Genomic DNA, 20,164 nt, shown 5'->3' on the forward strand with positions numbered 1-20,164 from the left:
TTCACTCTCTCTCTGCATGCACAAAAACAAGGAAAGGCCATGTGAATACACAGCGAGAAGTTTGCTATCTACAAGCCCGGAAGAGAGCTCTCACCAAGAACCCAATCAGCTGGTTCTTCCCAACTCTAGAACTGTGAGAAAATAAATATCTGCTGTGCAAGCCACCTAGTCTGTGGTCTGTTGTTACGGCAGCCTGAGCTAAGACTGTTGGTGCTGACGTTTTTAGCAATGTCTCTGGGTACCTGGCTGGTTGTACTACTGACCTCTGTGCTTGGAGAAACTGTGGCTCTTTCTAGCTCAGTCAGAGCTGGAGGGTCTTCCCTTCTGACTTGCTCCCAGCTGCAGACAAAAAAATGTTGCCTGTCATTTCAGTAAACAAAGAATGTTGCCTGCTATTCCTGTGAACAACACGTTTCCAGGCCATCAAGTCGTCAGCCACTTCAGCCGCCCTGACGGCGCACCCTGGGGGGAATTCAGGATGGAGAAAAACAGGATACTGGTTCTAGATAGTTAAGATGCATATCTAAGGAATAATTTCATGAGCCCAGACTCTTCCATCTTCCCCTAGAAAAGCACTAACATCATTAACGTGAGATGTCGTTTTTTTGTGATTAGCAGTAATCTTTTAATGTTCAAGTACATGTTTTTTTGTTTTGTTTTGTTTTGTTTCAGCAAAAACTCCTATATATCCTGGCTCCTCCCTTACCTCTTCAGAGTAGTTCCTCAGAGCTATCTGAGAGGGCATCTCCTGGGCTACAGTCCTCAGTAAGGTCCCTGAATAAAGCATAACTTGCAACTTTTAGGATGTGTGTTTTTTTTCAGTTGACATTGCCCCTACCTTGGCTTTGGTGGCCCTGCAGACCACCCTGTGTCTCAGCCACATCCCTCATCTGGTCACTGGCTTAGGTTAGTCAGCCAGCCCATCCACTATGGCAGCCAACTCTCAACTCAGCTGTACCCACATTCTGGAGGATGTGTGGAGATGTCTTGGTCCCTCTTCTGCCACTCTGGGGCTGAAGAGGCCCAGAAGCACTCATGCAGACCCTCTGCCTGATCACCATGCTGTAGTGGTGTCGTTTTAGTTGTCGAATGATCCTTTATTGAAATAACTCCCTTTGCAGCTCTTAAGTAGCTGGGCATTCCACTGTACCACTGTTGAGGTTTATCTATGATGCCATGAGTGTGGTGGCCATCAACACAACAGGCCCCTGGATCTCCTTAATGGTTCCAGAGAGCTCTTTGGCTAATGATTGGTACTACATCTGTCTGGCAATGTTGACAATTCCATCTGCAGTACTATTTCCACTGTGCTTAATGTTCTTCTGCTTCTTTCTGTCCCTCGTGGTCCCTTGAGGGTTTTGATGATCAGGGAAGAGGCAGAAAAGGTCTGGACTGTCTGTTCTGAATGGTCAGTTTCACTGTAATCCTCAGACCCTTCCAGGTACCGGCTGCCTTGGCAATGTCTTTACCTACAGTTTTTGGAGACAGACCCAGGGGGCCACTCTTGGGGTCCAGGGCAGATGTGACACCAACGTCCCCATCAGTGCACTCCAGGTTTATGACTTTGATCTCACTGAGGTCGAACTTGGCAGCACAGTGGAGGCGACTGGTGTCTGATGACCCCAACGTGGGACACTTGGAGAAAGTTGCGTCCTGGCATCCTCTGAATGCTGAAAGGCCCATGCTGTACTTTCATTCTCCTCCTTTGTACGTGCTGGCAGGGGCCACTTGTGTGACAGTCCGTGGCTGAGTCTCATGAGGAGCAGGTTACAGTTTCCCTGTCCTTTCAGGGCTCCTTTCCCTCAGTCTATCTACCACCCATGATCTCAGCCTTGAACGGAGAAGCCAGGATACACGTAAGTCATCTTTTCTCCTCCAACCTCTGTCTTGTCTTCTGATAGCACTCTCTTAGTTTGGAAGGGTAAAACAACCCATCTTTTCTGTGCAGCAAGGACACCCCTTATGTCAAACCTCAGTTCTCTGTACCCTTGGCTCAGAGCTCAGGTCTGATCTTCTGACCTTTGATATGTTAATGGTACTGATAGGAATTTACAAAATCCTTTTCTTTTTCTACAGCCTCTGATTTCTAAAGACTGTTTTCATAGAAGCTGAAATTTGAAAGTCAAAAGCTGGATGTGTACATTTTTTTCTTTTTGCATTCCTGCTATAAGAATCTCAAACCTCCCCAAGGCATAGAGATACCACCAATTGATCAGGGGAAAAGTCACTCACAGAGTATAAAAGAGAATAATATATTTAAAATATATTATCCTTATTACATTTTTTTCAGACTTTCCATGATGTCTTTTACCTGTTTACCTATCACCCAAACTCCCTGACCACCCCTGCCCAGATTGCAAAATGGAATAATACTAATTATTGTTTATTGAATGCTCAGTGTCAGCCAATAACCCTATAGCTGTTCATCTCTCCACTGAAAAGATGAGAAATCGGGGCTTAGAAAGGTGGCTGTACAATGTAACAGAGCTAATTTGCAGGAAAAAAACTTCAGAAAATACATTTCTATCTTTTTTGCTTTTGCTTACTTTGGCTCAAAAGTCAAGCATTTACTCCAATATGGCAAATGTAAAACTTAAAAAGACAAAAAAGAAAAAAATCCATTAAATAAGTTGGTCCTTAACACACTGCTTAGAAAATAGTAAGCTCTCAAAAGGAGGGCAACAGTTATTATTTATTAATATTATTTCTATTGATGTCCCAGGAGATGAGCATCTTAGTATATACAGATGAAAGTCCATCGTGGTCAAAATGTTGGTACAATTTGATATTTCCACAGCTGAGCAAGAAAGTAGGTGAAGTACTTTGGGAAGGCAGAAGCCCCTGGTTGAGTTGGGAACATGCGGTTGGCCTTCTCCTTTTCTTTAGGCTAGGAATCCGAGAGACCTGGGCTATTGCTCAAGCTTGGCCTACAATGTGGGGAGGCCATGGAAGGTCCTCTTTATGGTTTAGTTTCCTCATCCATAAAATGAGGGGTTTGGGGACTTCCCTGGTGGCCCAGTGGTAAAGAATTCGCCTTCCAATGCAGGGGATGCAGGTTTGATCCCTGGTCGGGGAACTAAGATCCCACATGCCATGGGGCAACTAAACCCGTGAGTGCCAACTACTGAGCCCACACGCTTCAGCTAGAGAGCCTGTGTGCCGCAAACTACGGAGCCCACATGCTCTGGAGCCCACGTGCCACAACTACAGAACCCACGCGCTCGGGAGCCTGTGAGTCACAACTAGAGAGAAGCCCACACACCACAACGAAGAGACCACATGTTGCAACAAAGATCCAGCGTGCCACAAGAGACCCGACACAGCCAAAAATAACAAAATAAAATAGAAAAGAAAAAAATTTAAAAAGAAAAATAAATAAAATGAGGGGTTTGGAAATCACCAAATGGTTGCTGAGGTTTCTCCTAATATTAGGAATCCTGGGGAAATGACATCCTCAGAGTTGGGAAAGTCTAGACAGCCCCAGAGTGCTGCATTGTCACCCGAACACCAATGTCTCTCTACCTTTTGTCCTCCTCTGATTTCTCCTGTGATCAACCCCAATTCAGGGGAGGAAGCTGAAAGAATGTGGCGATAGAGAGAGAAAGGGGGGAAGGGCAGCAAGGGGGACAACAAAATGCAGATGATGGAGAGTGTGGGCAAGACAAAAATTACACACATACACTTTTAGAGAAAGGACATGGGGGAAAAGGGAGGAGGAGTCAAAGAATGACCATTTACCTTCTTTTGCTCAGCAAATAAAACAACAGCTGAAACATATGAAGCCCTCGTTCTAGGCCTGGCACCTTGTTGAATGTGTCACGTGGGTTATCTTATCTCATTTAGTCCTCACACATCTCATTTCCTAGACAGGTGAGAACTAAGGCTTACAAAGTTCATCAATGTGCCCACATCTCTATCTTAGACCATTCAAGCTACTATACCAAAGTACCATAGACTGGGTAGCTTATACACAACAGAGATCGGTTTCTCACAATTTGGAGGCTAGAAGTCTGCTATCAAGGTTCAGGACAGACTATGTTTGATGAAGACTCTCTTCCGGTTGCAGACTGCCTATTCTCACTGTATCGTCACACTACTGAAAGATAGTGAGAGAGCTCTCTGGGGCCCCTTTTATAAGGATACTAATCCCGTTCGTGACAGCTTCACCCTCATGATCTAATCAGCCCCCAAATGCCCCACCTCCAAATATTATTACATTAGGGGTTAGGGTTTCAACATATGAATTTTGGGGGTCACAAACATTCAGTCCACGGCAATCACTAATGAGTAAGAGGCAGGACTAGGAATTGAACCTCAGTGACTTTGATTGTAGGGCTGTACTCATAAACACCAGCCCACACTGCTCTCGTCTGTGCTAGGGAATGTCGCTATGTCACTTAAAGCTGACTTAGCATTTAATCTTGATGTCATGGCTGACCTAGCATGATGAGTTCACCACCCAGAGGCAGACAGACAGTCAGGCACCTACCTACACACTCACTCACCCCTTGATGACACTCAAGAAGGCTCAGCAAAGAAAATTCAAAACAGTGAATAATATAAAGTCTTTTTTTATTAGATGCCATCGTATAGGGACAACTGTTTCAGCTTCTTAATTAACTCTAGCTTAACTGAATGTTGAAATTAACTCTTGTTCCTTCAGATGTAAGTTCATTGTCTGGACACATTCCCAGATCATTCTCAGATGACCACAGATGCCTGAGGTTTGTTGGGGGATAATATACATATAAATAAGTGGTGACTACCCCTAGCTAACCACATCAAATTTTCTTAGCATCATCCCTATCAGAAAACCAGAGTAAGCCTCATTTTAGGGTACTTCTAAGCTCACCAAGGACCATAAGAATTACAGTAAAAGATAGAGCTGTGGGCTTCCCTGGTGGCACAGTGGTTGAGAGTCTGCCTGCCGATGCAGGGGACACGGGTTCGTGCCCCAGTCCGGGAAGATCCCCCATGCCGCGGAGTGGCTGGGCCCGTGAGCCATGGCCACTGAACCTGCGTGTCCGGAGCCTGTGCTCCACAACGGGAGAGGCCACAACAGTGAGAGGCCCGCATACCGCAAAAAAAAAAAAAAGATAGAGCTGTGATGTGATAGTGTCTCATTAGGGGTCTTTCACATGTGATCATTTCCCTAACATTTCAACTGTGGGATTTGTGAGGAAACTTGGGGAAGTCTGCATCAGATCCTTACCCAAAAGTCTCTGAGGTCCATACACTTTCCCTGGATCTTTCTTTGTTTCATTGTAGGGATATTATACAGAGCTTGGAACCACTGAGACTCAGGTTCAAATTCTGCCTCTGTCATTTACTGACTGTGAGGCAGGGGGGCCAATCCCTTGCCCATGGAACTGCAGTAGCTTCTCCTGTCAACAGGAATCACAGCCCAGATTATTTTATGGATCAGGTGAGCCCGCACACAAAACACACCAGCATAGGACCTGCAGCACAGCAGGTGTTCAGTCACTGTGAATTCTCTTTCTTCCTGTTTCAGTATGTATTACCGTATAACAAACCATCCTGAGGAAGTGGCCCTAAGGACTATGCATGCCCATTTGCCGTGAGAGCTTTTGCTAACTTACTTGAATAACAGCCAGGTGTTTGCTATGGTTCAGCCATCAGGGTTGGGCTCACCTGGAGTCACTAATGCACTCCTGCATCCCCTCAGGAGGCTTATTTGGTTTCAGATATCCAATATGGCTTCACTCCCATATCAGGCACCTTTGCTAGGATGGCTAGAACAGCTAGGACCTGGCCAGGGTCCTCTCTTTCCACGAGGTCACTCCAGCACAGTGGTTAGCAGGGCCAGCTTCACAGGGTGCAACATGTGTAGTCACACAGGGCCCCATACCTAGAAGGGTGCCTGCTTGGTTTAATGCTCTGTTACCACTGCCACTGCCTTGAAATTCTTAATACTTTTGTTTTAGCGGTATGCGGGCCTCTCACTGTTGTGGCCTCTCCTGCTTGGGAGCACAGGCTCCAGATGCGCAGGCTCAGCGGCCATGGCCCACGGGCCCAGCCGCTCAGCGGCATGTGGGACCCTCCTGGACCGGGGCACGAACCCGCGACCCCCGCATCGGCAGGCAGACTCCCAACCGCTGCGCCACCAGGGAAGCCCGCTTAATACTTTTTAAATAAGAGACCCTGCATTTTCATTTTTACACTGGGTCCTGCAAATTATGTAGCCAGTACTTGTAGCCACATCTCTTTCCCCAAAGGCTCCAGGCTCCAAGAGGGTGAATGAAGAAGCTGGAAAGCTTCTTAAGACTTAGGCCAGGACTCACACAGTATCACTTCACTGCATTCCACGGGCCAGAGCAACTCACAAGGCCATGCTGACTCAAGGGGAGGAGGAGTAAAGTCTCTGCAGCCATCCACCTCATGGCCGTTTCCTTCCTCCAGCATTCCCATGAACAGTCAGGTCCTGACAGAGCTCGTTTGGTGCTAAGAGGCAGAAACCCACCTAAGCTTCCTCATAAAAAGAGGGATTGACAGTAGAGAGTCAGAAATCTCCCAGAAAGAAGGGTAGCCACACTTTAGGAAAGTGGAAATGAGAGTTAGAAACTCAGAGCCTGAGGCTATGCCTTACCTCTCAGGGATCATGTTGGTTTCCTTGGTGAGTCAGCCGGGATCTGGGGGCCGGGGTGGGTGGGTGGGGAGCAGGAACTTGGTCACTCAGAAGAGACAACTGCCCCTTCCAGGGGCTGTAGGCTGGATGGGCTCTCAACAAGGGGCTGTGGATAAGGTCATATAACCTGATGGAATGCTTGTCTTTATTTATCAACTATTTATGAAGGGCCAATAATTATGAGCAAGACCATGTCTGGGCCTATGGGGATATAATTTGGCCCTAGAGGACCAGCGCCCCTTCTTCTCAGTCACATAAAGGCATTTTTGGCTACCTCTTTTTTTTTTTTTTTTGCGGTATGCGGGGCTCTCACTGTTGTGGCCTCTCCCGTTGCGGAGCACAGGCTCCGGACGCGCAGGCTCAGCGGCCATGGCTCACAGGCCCAGCCGCTCCGCGGCATGCGGGATCCTCCCGGACCGGGGCGCGAACCCATGTCCCCTGCATCGGCAGGCGCACTCCCAACCACTGCGCCACCAGGGAAGCCCCTGGCTACCTCTTATTGAAGCAAAGGGAGGGGTGGGTGTGGGGATCAGCTTTCTTTTTATTGTTCCTTGGGCCCAGAGAGTCAGTTCTGGTTCTTGCTGGATGGCAACACCCACCTACAATGGAGGTTTAGGAGAATGCATTCTCTTACTAAACTGTCAGTTAGCCTCACAGAACGGCTGAGTGATGAAGAACCAGAAATTGTGACTTCATCTGAGTCGACTCTATCCCACTCCAGGGAAGATGGCCAACTTAGGCTCTCAGAAGGAGGGATTCCTACACTGAGAGCCCCATCTCTCTCACACAGCTCTCCTCAGTGTGATCCCCACCCCACCTCTCCCATTTCAGCCCCTTACAGTTCCTTCCTTCACACCCTCATCCAGTGTACTCATCCCTTTCTCAGGAAACCCCACCTACTTCCCCCCATACATACTGCCCTTCCTTGTTCCTCTCTTGGTGCTTTCTTGTAAACTCCAACATTTACAGTCTCCGCTGGTGCTGGGGTTCTCCTATGCCCAGTTTCGTTGGCTCTGAAAGACAAGGTTCCATCTAGCAAGTGAAAGAGACATTGGTGAGGGATCAGATCCCAGTGCAGTTTCCCGCCAGTGACAGCTGTGGGAGAGTATTTTCATTCATTACCTAAAACACAAGCAACTTCAGCCAAGTGAACTTTCATATTTCCCAGTGACGACACAATCTAGTTTTATTTGAAGAAATGATATTTTTCTTTATTAATCTGACTTTGACTAGCTCTTTGTTAGCAGTAAACTTGGCATTATTTTCTGGTGTCTAGTCTACATGATAAGAATCACCACAAGAACTATGAACAGGTCTGTCTTAATTACCCAGGACGGCTAGTGTCTACTTGGATAAGAACTTCCGGATCGTCAGTCTCTCCACTGATAAAAAAGGATAGCTCCTGGCCTCAAGGAACTTCCAATCAAGTGGAGCGGACAGTCTTACACTCAGATAAAACCAAAGAGTGAGGGGCCGATGAGAGATGGGCGGGAAAGGGAGGAGTTTCAAGAAGCAAGAGTGAGACGGGGATTAGCTTGCAGCTAGGTTCCAAGTGGGAGCTCAGGTGTAAAGGAGGGCGGGGACCCTTTCAAACTGCAGCCATAGCTGTGTGCACACAGATGACCCCACTGGAGTGGAGGTGTTCTCTCCGGGCAGGGGGCTGGGTCTTGTTTCCTCATCTGCAGGAAAGCCTGCCCGGCTTGCCCTCGCCACTGTGTGGGCTTGCCGTGAGATTCAAGGTTCAGGCAGGTGAAAACCAAGCCTGGGCACAGGCGGAGGTTCCTCTCAGGAGACTTTACTAGACACGCCCCCCGCCCCCCCCACCCCCGCGCCCCACTTCCTCTCACTCTTCACTCCAGATACACATTTAGCTGCACCTTCTGGGTTCCTCCAGTTGGAGGGAACCCAGGAAGGAGATTTTAGCACTGTGCCTATTTCCCATGATATTACTTTACTTGCTTCCCACTTCGACTCCATTATCAGGCAGCTTCACAATTCCTGAGACGAATGGTCCCCGAGCCTCCCCGAAGCCCTCCTTGACGCTGTGCAGCATCTCCCTTTCCCAACTTCCGGCCACTCACCGCCAGACTGAAGCACCTTTCCGCTCCTGACTACTACAACAACAACAACAACAAACCACCCCCCAACGACTCAACGCGCGCGCATGCGCATTAACCACGCATTAGCCACCCTCCCCCCCCCCCCGGGGGGGATGTGGGCGTGGCGGGTTGCTTGATTTCTCTAAGCCGCTTTTAAATTGGGACGTTTGCTGGGGCGTCCGGTGCTCAGTTCTCGGTGGGTTAGGACCATTGAGTTTCCTAATGAATTTCTGGGCTCCACGCAATCCTTTTTAGAAACTTTTTGCTTGATATGCGTCTGGAGACATTCGCGCCCCGGCTGCAAAGCTGGAGCCTATGGAGTGGATGGAGCAGGCAGACAGAGCCTGGGCTTCTCAACGAGCAACGTCAGCTTAGTTATTCCAGATCTGTCCTGGCTGCCAAGTCCTCTTTTTCTTACTATAAGGGAAACTTGCCGCTCAGTAGCTTTCTTTCAAGTGGAAGTCGGTGTGCTTTGATACCCTCCGGGAACATTTACAGGCGGGGGACACAGGTGGGCTGTTGGAATCCGTGTATTTACCTTCCAGGGGAATGCACTGGAGACACGCTGCGCTAGAGGAGAAGGGAAGCCAGGTCAGATTGGCTTTCCAGGCGCCCCTGTGTGCCCTCTCCGTTCCACCGATTCCCTTTCTTCTTCTACCCTGAAGGCCCTTGCTTTTGGCCTTGGCCAGACCATGGAAATTGACACTGCAAGTTGAATAGACCGGGCATTTATTTTCTGATAAATCAGGCCTCTGTCCTGCCTGCACCTTTGGCCTGCTTTTGATAAATGTTGCCGGCAGTGAATACGACGTGTGGGGTTCTGGCTAAACTTTCTGGAGGTGTCAATTGTAAATAGTGTTTCCTTACATTTGGGGCAGCACTTTCGAGTTTCCAAAACATGCTCCATGCAGTAATTGTCTCATTGGATTTCCTCAGCAGGTTGCGAGAAGATGGGGCAACTCATCCCTATTCTGCAGTGAAAAAACCTGAAGCTCAGAGAGGTAGAGTGACTTGGGCACAGTTGCAGGACTAGAAAGTACAATAGAAGAATAAGAAACCAGGACTTCTGATCCTTGGTCTAGAAACTTTTGGCAGTCACATAGTCTTTTTTGTTTGTTTGTTTTTTTAATCTTACTAATTACCCTGATAATCCTGTTGGATAACAGAACAATTTGTTCATCCATGTCATGTTCTCTTGTTGCATAAAGGAAATGATAAGGGACAAGAGAGCTGATTTCTCAGCTGTAACCTTTAGAGCTCTGCCACCTTGCTAATCACTCGCTTATCCTGGATACCAGTGATTTGCCATCTTCCAAACGTGTGGGGAAAATAGTAAAGGTGAAAGCCATTTAGCTGCCAAGCTTATGCCACAAAGATCATCATCAGACCAGGAACTGGGTTGGACTCAGTAGCATCATTCCAGAGAGAGCACTGCTCCCCCAAGATGTGCTGCAGCATCAAGGCCTTAAGGATAAGGAACGTGGACAGCTCTCCAAACAGTTTTCAACCAAGGCTGTGCTACATTTCCTTCAGTAATCCCATGGCAGAAAACGTAGTGACCATCAGAGCTTTGGCTTTTTAATCAGGCTCTGTGATTCTTATTAAGGATAAGGTCTAGGGTGATTCAAGGGAAAACAGCAGAAAAGGGGGAAAAATCCTCTTAATTCTTGCCCATGCATTCATAATAGGTAAAGTCGAGAGGGAATAGAAGGCCATTCCTCCGGGGCTAGTTGACCTTAATTGTCTGTCCTCTGTTAGGTGCTTTTAGCCGAGAGATACAGAAGAGGCACAGTCTGACAGAAGTCATCACTGATGGCCACCTTCATTCAGTACTTTGGTCATTTACAAACATTCATTGAGTGCCCACTATGGCCCAGGCCCTAAGGATGCCATGATGAGAGACACAATTTTGATGCTTGACTTTTTCCACTCAAACCTACCATAACTTATTCTATTTCCCTGTTGCTCTCACTTTTCTCCCAGTGCCCTTCCCAGCTGAGTTCTGATGCCTGATCATTTGTGTCATTTTTGGCAAGACACTCCAGAGGATGTATTACTGGTACAGCAAAACCTTCCACTCCCATCTGTCCCAGTCCCCACTCTTTCAGGATAAGCCCTAAGTCCTCCTTCATGTACTGTATATCCCTTTCGTCTCCCCTTCTAGGGAAGATGCTTCCAGGTCAATGGTTGTGTACATGATATGAAATAAATCCTGATCTCCATAGAAGTTCCTTCTTCTGAATGCATTTACTTTAAAGCAATGTTCTGCAAGGAGCCCCCGTGGTTTGTTACGCTTCTTTTTCCCTTTCTTCCTGGTTCCCTGGGGAACCACTGGCCCCTCTATCGCTAGCCCTGTGGTTTGAGTTGATATTCATCCTGCTTCTCCTTAGAGGGGAGAACTTTGTTTAGCCTGAGCCATCCCAATCAGAGTGAACCCAAAGAATCTGCCTGGGAATTCTGGAACACAGACTCTCTTTTCTTTGTGGAGCTTGGTGGTATGAAGTTGTGAGGCTAAGGATTGCCTCTGTCATGACGGATGAGCCTGGAATTTCCAGGGACCACTGTTGAAAGCCTGCGGACGGAGCCGAACAAGAGAAAGCAGAGAAGAAAAATGGGCCCACGACATGGTGGGTAGGCCCTGAATGCAGCTGGGTTGGAACCAATTCTACCTCTGGGTTAATCTGTTACGTGAACCAATTAACTCCACTACCCCCTTGGAAAACACTAATTTGAGTTTGGTTTTCTGTTCCTTACCAAAAATTGCCGGCTAAGAACTCCCCTTAGGCTAAGGCTTCCCAAATGGTGTGCCGTGGTGCACCTGTGAGCTTGCTTCTAGATATACCTGAGCTTGATGGCCCTAGCCTTTGGGAGGGACTCAGGGCAGCCAGAGTGCCAGGGCTGGTCATCTCTAGCAGCAAGTAGCTTTGCCCATTTATCCCAGTGAGACAACAAATGCAAAATTTTAATGTGCCCCATTATGGTGATTTTAAAATGTGTTCAAAAATTCTTTAACACTCCTCCATTCCAAAGGTAGAGCTTACTTCTCCTCTCCTTGAATGTGGACTGAATTTAGTGACTTGCTTCTGAAAAATAGAATATGGCAGAAAAGAGAGAGTATGAGACTAGGTCATAAAAAGACACTGCCACTTTTGCCTTGCTTCTCTTGAACTGCTCATCAAAGGGGAATTCAGTGAGCACTCATGCAGTAGGGGCTGAGGTCCACAAGCAGAAGAACTGAGGCCTCCCACCAATGACCAGCACCAACTTTCCAATGTTATGAATGAGCCACCTTGGAATAGAATCCTCCAGCTTCAGTCAAGCCTTCAGATGAGGACAGCTTTGGCCAATATCTTGATTGCAACCTCATGCAAGACCTTCAGTCAGACTGCCCAGCTAAACTAATCCTAATCCACAGGAACTGGTGAGATACTGTTTATTGTTGTGTTAAGCTAATGCGTTTGAGGGCTATTTGGTATGCCTCGATAGATAACATTTATACCCAGAATGTGAAAAAGGTTGGGAAACACTGTGGACATACCCAGCATTCTGGAATAGATAGAACCTTTAGTTTTAGTTTTGTTTTTTTTTTTTAAAATGATACTTAGTCAATAGCAGCTTTACAACATTTGAGATAACAAGCATTTAAAAATACATTCAAAGCAAAACAAAAGCTCCCTGTGTTTGAAAACATACTTGCAAACCACAATTACCAGTGAGAGCTCTAAAAGTTTTTTGTTTTACAACTAATCTATTGTCATGGAAAGGACTTCTTACTGAATAGAATTATGGAGTTTAAGACAATGTGTGGCAAGACAAACCCAAACAGGTCTATGCAGTATATTCATCTTTCACTTTCATGAGATTCTTAAGAGCTGGTGACAGTTGCACCCTTGACCTTGCTAAAGGAAAAGAGGCAAGAAGCTAATCAGATTTCTCCCATAAACTTTCATTGAAGAGTTTTCCAAAGTAAAATCAAGAGGCCTACCACGGCATAGAGGTTTCTCCAGTCTTCAGGATTCAAAAGGCCTCATGTGCTTTACTCTTAGCAATGTTTGAAATGCTTCTTTCTTAACCCCGTATTTAGGATACATAATCAGAGGACCAATGCCCAAGTTCTTTGTTTATGCCGTTACTTATGTAAGTGCAGCAATGCCTCCACTTCATTTATAACTGTTACATAAAGAACAACTAAACTATCTGGAATTGAGAAAAGAGCCAGGGTTAGCCTAGAAAGAGTATGAGCTAAACCAGTGTTGACCAGTCCACACTTGCCAACTCCACCAGCTTCACTTCTAGGTGAGCCCATAGGCTCTCAGTCAGAGTTCTTTCTTACTCTAGACAGTATTCTTCCTACATTGGTTATCTATAGTCTGAGCCCACAGATCAGAGGCATCACGTTATAAAAGTTGGAAGCTTCTAGAATTGTACCATCCAATACAGTAGCCACTAGCCACATGTGGCTATTGAACACCTGAAATGTGGCTGGACTTGAGATTAAGTGTAAAGTGTACAATCTCTAAATATAAAACACATACATACAGAGTTTGAAGACCCAGTATGAAAAAAAGAATGTAAAATACCTCATTAATAATTTTTCATATTAATTACGTGTTGAATTGATAATATTTTGTATATATTGGGTTCAATGAAATGTATTATTAAAATTACTGTCACCTGTTTCTTTTCCCGATTTTCTTTAATGTGTCTACTAGAAAATTTAAAGTGACATATGTGGCTTGTATTATATTTCTACTGCACAGTGCTGGTCTAGAAGCAGGCCTATTCACACTCATTCATTCATTTAATTATTCAGCTTATGCTTATTAAATGTCTTCTGTGTGTTGAGTTCTGGGCTAGGGGATAGAAATGCAACAGTGGACACAGCCCTTGCACTTGTGAAGCAAGTGGTACCCACTGCGGTATAAGAGAGACTGAAATCAAAAGTGACAACACGTATCTAAAAGCGGGGGACATTTAATCCAGAATATTTTAGGTCATAGGATTATTAGGGCTTTTAGAGTTCAAAGCCAGGCCTACATTACTTACCACCTAAGGCTTATTGTTTGAAGGCAAAATATAATAGGTGTTGATAATAATGGCCACCCTGGAGTCACTCAGGAAAGGTTACCTTCCACAGGGCCTGTTCTAGTCTGCTGTGTATTATGGCTACAGCCATACAGATGCTCTTCCTCACTAACCTAAGAGGCTTTGGAGGGCAGTGACAATGTGGTTTGACCTTGGTCTCACCCAGTGTCTCCCACACAGAAGATACTTAACAACACATGGAATTAAAATATGTCATGCGTACTCATTTAAGAAAACAAACATATCATATACTTTAGAAAGAGTTCTGCCCCAAATGCCTAAAAAACAAAAAGTTTGCCCCTTAAACTAGTAAGCTTTAGTAATTTAAAAACAAAACAGTCCTCTTTCAGAATATAAATTCATGCATACCTGATGGTGTAAGCAAAACGTTCTTGGATATCCAAATTAAATTCTCTCTCATGACCACCAAGATTAAATATTATATACGAGGGGTGACCCTGGATAGCAATGTTTGACCAAGGCCATGATCATGCATCTTTCTTCTTCTCTGAAATGCTTTACAAAAGTCATGAGTTGTCGAAATAAAAAACACGAGTTGCAAAGGGAAACATTTTGCTTGCAATTCTTATTACATTTTTAGTACCAGTCAAGGTAATCAGTCATATTAAAAAATATATAATTTAATTCTCAAATAATAACTTTGTTCCTCTTTCTCCTAAAGTACACTGTCCAAAGAATCCTGAATATATTCTTTAGTTGATGTACACATGCACAATGTTCAGAAATGAAAGGAGAAATATTACCCTTTTATAAAAATAAACTTGGTCCCAGAGAGGATGAGAAAAAGAGCAAGCAGGAGCGAGCATAAGAAAAAACGCAAAGCTTTGGAGGAGAATTGTTTCAATTTAAGTAACTGCAGCATCTGCAACTTTGGGCAGGTCACTCAGAGTACCATTATCTCCTAACTCAGTGCTTCGAGTGTGCTCCTCTATAAATGCATGTTAAATTAACCACCTAACAGAACAATAAAGCAAAAATAACTATACAACAATTAGTCCACCGTTACCAAAAGGGTAACAAGTTCACAAATAATTAATTGATCCCCACATTTCCAGCCTTCAGGATCTTCGGATTTCTAGTAAGGCCTCCCCTCACAGTTTTATTGGAAATGTTTTGTACTCCAGCAAGGTCACCTTCCTTTCCCATAAAGAGGGGAGGAGAGAAGTTCACTCTGAATAGTTGGTGGACAAATTGTCCATTTTCCCTTGGGCAATTTGGGTTTATCTAAATTCAGGTTAAATTCAAATACAGGCGGGAGGAAGTCATCAGTTCCTGAACACTCAGCAGGAGATGCTGTTTATGCTTTGTTTTGCACAATTATGCGAAAAAAACATGGCTTAATAAATATACAGGCACCCCTGATTAACCATCCTCCACCACCTCCATCCCCCAAATGCCCCAGATCTGCTCAGACCCCATTTGGGTGTAATTCCCATGGTCACTTGGATCCCAAAGCTTCCAGAGTGCTGTCTGGCCAGGGAGCATGTGGCATGTCCTGTGCGGCAAATGTCCTGTTTTAAGTTCCAGCGGGTCCTTCTCCAGGGTCACAGGGCCTCCAGTCTTCATGCGTGAAGATAGCTTTTCTTAGCTGCCCTGTGACAACTGGGTTTCACATTTCCTGAAACTAGATCTGTGGAAGGAGTCTCTGAAATTAAGGAGGGAGAGAGGACAGAAGTAAGAAACATCAGTTAGCCTTTTAAAGAGGAAAATCACTCACTAGAAAAGTACATCAATCATGGAGAACTCAGTAAAGTAAGTAAGTATGGGAAAGTGCGGCCATGCCTTCGCGCTGTGCCGGAAGAAATACAGGCAGTAATTCGGCCCTGGGAAGATGGCTGGCAGAAGGCCGCATGGAGGGGCCCCGGAGAGGTCAAGAAGGCACAAGGGCAGCGGGATGCAAGCAGAGCAGATCACGCTTGGGTGGCTTCTCTGATTCCAGGGCCCGCTCCCACACCCAGAGGCTCTGCAGTTCTGATTGCTGGGCCTCAAGCGCTATCCTTTATCCTCTGGGAAGAGGCCTCCCCTGCCCTCTTCTTACCTCTTATGACTGTCAACTCTGAATATCGGCTTGTAGAGTTCTGGAATTTTCCGCTCTATCATTGGCCTGAGGTTCTCTCTCAGCTTGTTGTAGTTCTTTTTGAGTTCCATCTGGTACTCCCTCTGGTCTGCCGTGATGAGACGCTTGTTTTTCTCTACGGCTTCACCGCATCTGAGATGCAAATATCAGGGTGGGGAGAAAATGAGGTTGCATTTCATACAAGTTTTAAGTGCTTACAAATTATATATATATATATATATATTTTTTTTTTTTTGGCAGTACGCGGGCCTCTCACTATTGTGGCCTCTCCCGTTGCGGAGCACAGGCTCCGGACGCACAAGCTCAGCGGCCATGGCTCACGGGCCCAGCCGCTCCGCGGCATGTGGGATCTTCCCAGACCGAGGCACGAACCCATGTCCCCTGCATCGGCAGGTGGACTCTCAACCACTGTGCCACCAGGTAAGCCCAGAATTGATTGACTTAATTCACCCTGGACGCCAAAACCACGCCCTTAACTGGATTTTCACTTATCTTTTAAGTTTGACATTAATTGAAGCAAACTGTAGGATACCAAAGGTTACATATCAAGGTTTCAGGGAAGAGGTAGGAAGGGGAGGTATATAGCCTTTGAATCCTGAGAAATCTACATCACCCCTTATTATTTTTCTATTGCCTCTTAAACTAACAGTTATGAGCTACCACAATGTGTAAAATGAAATCAGTTTCTTCAAGGAGACTTCAAGGACCAGTTTTGTAACACCGGCAGACAAGAGACCTGCAGGAGTGAACTGCTAACTTGGGGATGGCTACTCCGCAAACTTTGGAAGAAGCAACTATACACTCTGTGATCTTTGTTATCAGAAGACATAATAGCTATAAATATATATAGTGTTTTGTTTGTTTTTTTTTTAGTATAGTTTTTAGCTCTTGTTCATTGGTGGATTTGGTTTTTTGGTTTGGTTGCTCTTTCTTTCTTTTTTTTTATTACTTAAAAAATTTTTAAATTTTTATATAGTGTTTTAAAAAGACAAATATATTAATAGGTGGAGCGAATTTTTTTAACTTTATATTTTAACAAATTTTATACCTTATAAAGTTGTTTCATAGATATTTTCTGTATTTCTTCCTTCCATTTAGATTATATTCTCTAGATTTTCTTATTAAAGTTAAAATAACTTCCACTATGTTAATTTAAATCCATAAACTAAAGAGAGCCATGCATTATGTTTCCCTCCTAGAGAAGAGCCACATCTCTTGGGAAATGTATACAGGATCATATAACTACATTGCAAATCATTTTTTAAAAATGGTCCTATCTGTAACATTTTCATTAGGTCCACAAACAGCTGAACTGTGCAACTTTCACTCAGTGACACCACCATTCCAGACAGCCCCCTCCTTTGCTGCTCCCTTTGTTGATAAGTTCACTGAACACAAGCATTTTCTTACAGTCGATGTGCTGGGATTTTTCAGCAGAGTCCTACAGAAACCAGACTGATGGGGACTAGAAAGGGTGGGAAGTTGTGCTTCCAGAACATGGTTCCCAGTTTTGCTGGGGGTAACTTTCATAGTCCTCTATCTAAGGTGTCTTTTCTACAGAGAGGGTGGTCATGCAGCCCTCACCCTCTGCATCTCTTGCCCTCCCTTCTCTGTGATGCTCCTTCAGCACAGCTCACATATCAGTCCCTCAGTATGGCCAAAAAATTGCTAGTTGCTTCATCAACAACCATTCCCTCTCTTGCTTAGTAGCAGAACTCCAGGTGGTATACCCACCTGGAAAATTACATTCCCTAGCCTCCCTTATAAATAGGGATGGCTGAAGAGCTATAAGATGAAGTCACTAGGAAAGCTCTTTAAAGGGGTGTAGCCTTTTGCTCTTTCCTCATTTCTATTCCTGATACCTGCCTAGGATGTAGTTGTGATGGCCAGAGCCTTAGCAGCCATTCTGTGACTATGAGGATGGATATACTATAACCAGGATAGCAGAGCAAAAGAATGGAAAGAGCCAGGGTCTCCAGCTAAGGTCCAGTGACCACCACACAGCTCTGGGATGCCTATCTCTGATCTTGTTTCATATGAGAGAAAAATAATTTTCTATCTTATTTAAGCCACTCTTAATTCCATTCTGTTACTGGCAACTGAATGTACTTCCTAGAGAGAACAGGCTCTGGGGCTGGAGTGCTCACCTCTGAATCCTGCTTTGCTACTTATTGGCTTTGTGACATTGGGCAAGTTACTTAAGCTTTCCATGCCTTAGTTTCTTCACCTGTGACATGATGGTGAAAGTAGCCTACCTCATAAATTTTTGTAAAGATTAAATGAATTAAATATATAAAATGCTTAGAATAGTACTGTTACATAGCTAAAACCTAGAACACTTATTGTTATTATTATTATTGTTATTATTCCTGATAGACCCAGTCTGAGTGCAGAAACTATTTGTTCTACATAAGAATGATGATGGGATGTCAGAGATTTTATATTCCAGTCCCTTTTTTTTCATAGTTGATGAAACTAAGATGCAAAGAGATGAAGTGCCCTGTCCAGAGTCATACACCTTTGGGAACAGGAAAGGTGGATGTAAATCCAGGATCCTGTTGCTCCCAGGCTGATGTCTCATCAGCCCCACTGTGTGTTATGTTACAAACCTTACAGAGGCACACAAGTCATGGGCAGACAATGTCTATATTTAAATCAGATTAAGTCTCTTCCCTATGTAAATCAATCTGGTTTCTATTTGCCCCATAATGTTATATTCATCAATCACTTCATATGTGCCAAGTCCTATTCTAAGCTCTCTGAATTGACTCTTTTGATACTAACTTTAAGAGGTAGTAACTATTTTATCCCCATTTTACAGTTGGGGAAACTAAGGTTGGGTAACTAGCCCACACAGCTAGTTAAGGCAGAGCAGATATTATTTATTTATTTACTTATTGTTTTATCTTTGGCTGCGTTGGGTCTTCATTGCTGCACACGGGCTTTCTCTAGTTGCAGCGAGCGGGGGCTACTCTTTGTTGCGGTGCGCGGGCTTCTCATTGTGGTGGCTTCCCTTGTTGCGGAGCACAGGCTCTAGGCGCACGGGTTTTAGTAGTTGTGGCACGCGGGCTCAGTAGTTGTGGCACATGGGCTCAGTTGCTCTGTGGCATGTGGGATCTTCCCAGACCAGGGATCAAACCCATGTCCCCTGCAGTGGCAGGCTGACTCCTAACTACTGTGCCACCAGGGAAGTCCCAGAGTGAATATATGAAGCCAGGCAACTAGGCCCGAGAGCCCACACTCATAACGCCAACACCACAAATGCTGCCTAGGAAAGACCCTGACCCTTTCAGCTAGAATCCAAGGCATACGGCCTTGGTCTCAAGTTGGAACTATTCTCTCCCGAGACCAAATTTGTAGTATTCGGCGTTTCTCATCTTCTTCCTGGTAACACTTTAGCAAGTCTCCAGCTAAGGTCCAGTGAAAAAATACAGCTGTCGGAGGGAGAGGAGAGATACCGGAGAAACTGAGGGATTGGCTCCCCACCCCCTCCCGTGACTGGAGTGATATATGTGGTCCAGGCCCTTGAAGTTGAGGAAGGATTATTTGGGGGCAGGGCACCAAAGGAACATCTGGCCTTTCCACAGGAAGGGCTGCAGTTGATGTGAGGGTCCCCTGGTCAGAGCCACCTCGGCTGGCACCTCCAGCACTGTCCCCTGCATTTCTTCCCTCCCAGCCCGACCTCTACCAAACCCCAGATCCCAAGGGCAGCGGTCTCAGCGGAAGGCTAGTCTAATTCCTGGTTCTGCCACTTATTTGCTGTGTGACCTTGGGCTAATCGTGGTCTCCTTCAACCACACTTCCTTCATCTATAAAGTGGGTTTATGAGGATGAAATGGTGTGGGGCGTGTGAGGACCTGACCAAGCGGCTGCGGGAGGAGTGCTGTGCAGGCGGCGTGGCCTGCCTCTCCTGGAGCGAAGTGGGGGAGACAGCCCACCAGGAGCACTGTCCCGGGTGCCCCGCTGCTGCCTGTGGGGAGGCGCCTGAGGCCGAAGGAGCAGGGCACCACGGGGGCAGGGAGCGCACCCCAGGGCAGACAGGAGCAGCCGTGGCTGGATCCTCCGGCTGTCGCCCTGAGCCCCCTCTACTTCCCTTGGCTGGGCGGCCCCAGAGGGGCCAGTGGGGCTCCCTGCCTCGGGGAAGTCACAGTGGCCCTGCTTCCTCCTCCTAAGGGGGCAAGATTGGGACTACGGGCTTGGGAAGGTGTCCAGTCTCGAGTCTGACACCTGGAAGCA

The 20,164-nt window shown here is 45.8% G+C and overlaps 1 protein-coding gene and 1 pseudogene across 4 annotated transcripts in view; both read right to left on the bottom strand.

The window, feature by feature from the left end:
* Positions 1–1,124: 1,124 nt before the first annotated feature.
* Positions 1,125–1,683, bottom strand: LOC307188899 (large ribosomal subunit protein uL11-like; annotated as a pseudogene). Its single transcript has one exon. The product of its transcript is annotated as a large ribosomal subunit protein uL11-like (transcript).
* Positions 1,684–11,952: 10,269 nt separating this feature from the next.
* The window catches only part of DOCK8 (dedicator of cytokinesis 8), a 223,036-nt gene continuing 214,824 nt past the window's right edge, over positions 11,953–20,164 (bottom strand). For all 3 annotated transcript variants that reach the window (XM_079926384.1, XM_079926385.1, XM_079926386.1), the window contains 2 exons: positions 15,890–16,060; positions 11,953–15,496 (listed from right to left, as the gene is read on the bottom strand). In XM_079926384.1, the coding sequence (XP_079782510.1) occupies positions 15,436–15,496; positions 15,890–16,060 (232 nt within the window). In that variant the 3' untranslated portion in view covers positions 11,953–15,435. The remainder of the gene's footprint in view (positions 15,497–15,889; positions 16,061–20,164) is intronic.

This window comes from Stenella coeruleoalba (assembly GCF_951394435.1).
Source record: "Stenella coeruleoalba genome assembly, chromosome: 7".
NCBI classification, from domain to species: Eukaryota; Metazoa; Chordata; class Mammalia; order Artiodactyla; family Delphinidae; genus Stenella; species Stenella coeruleoalba.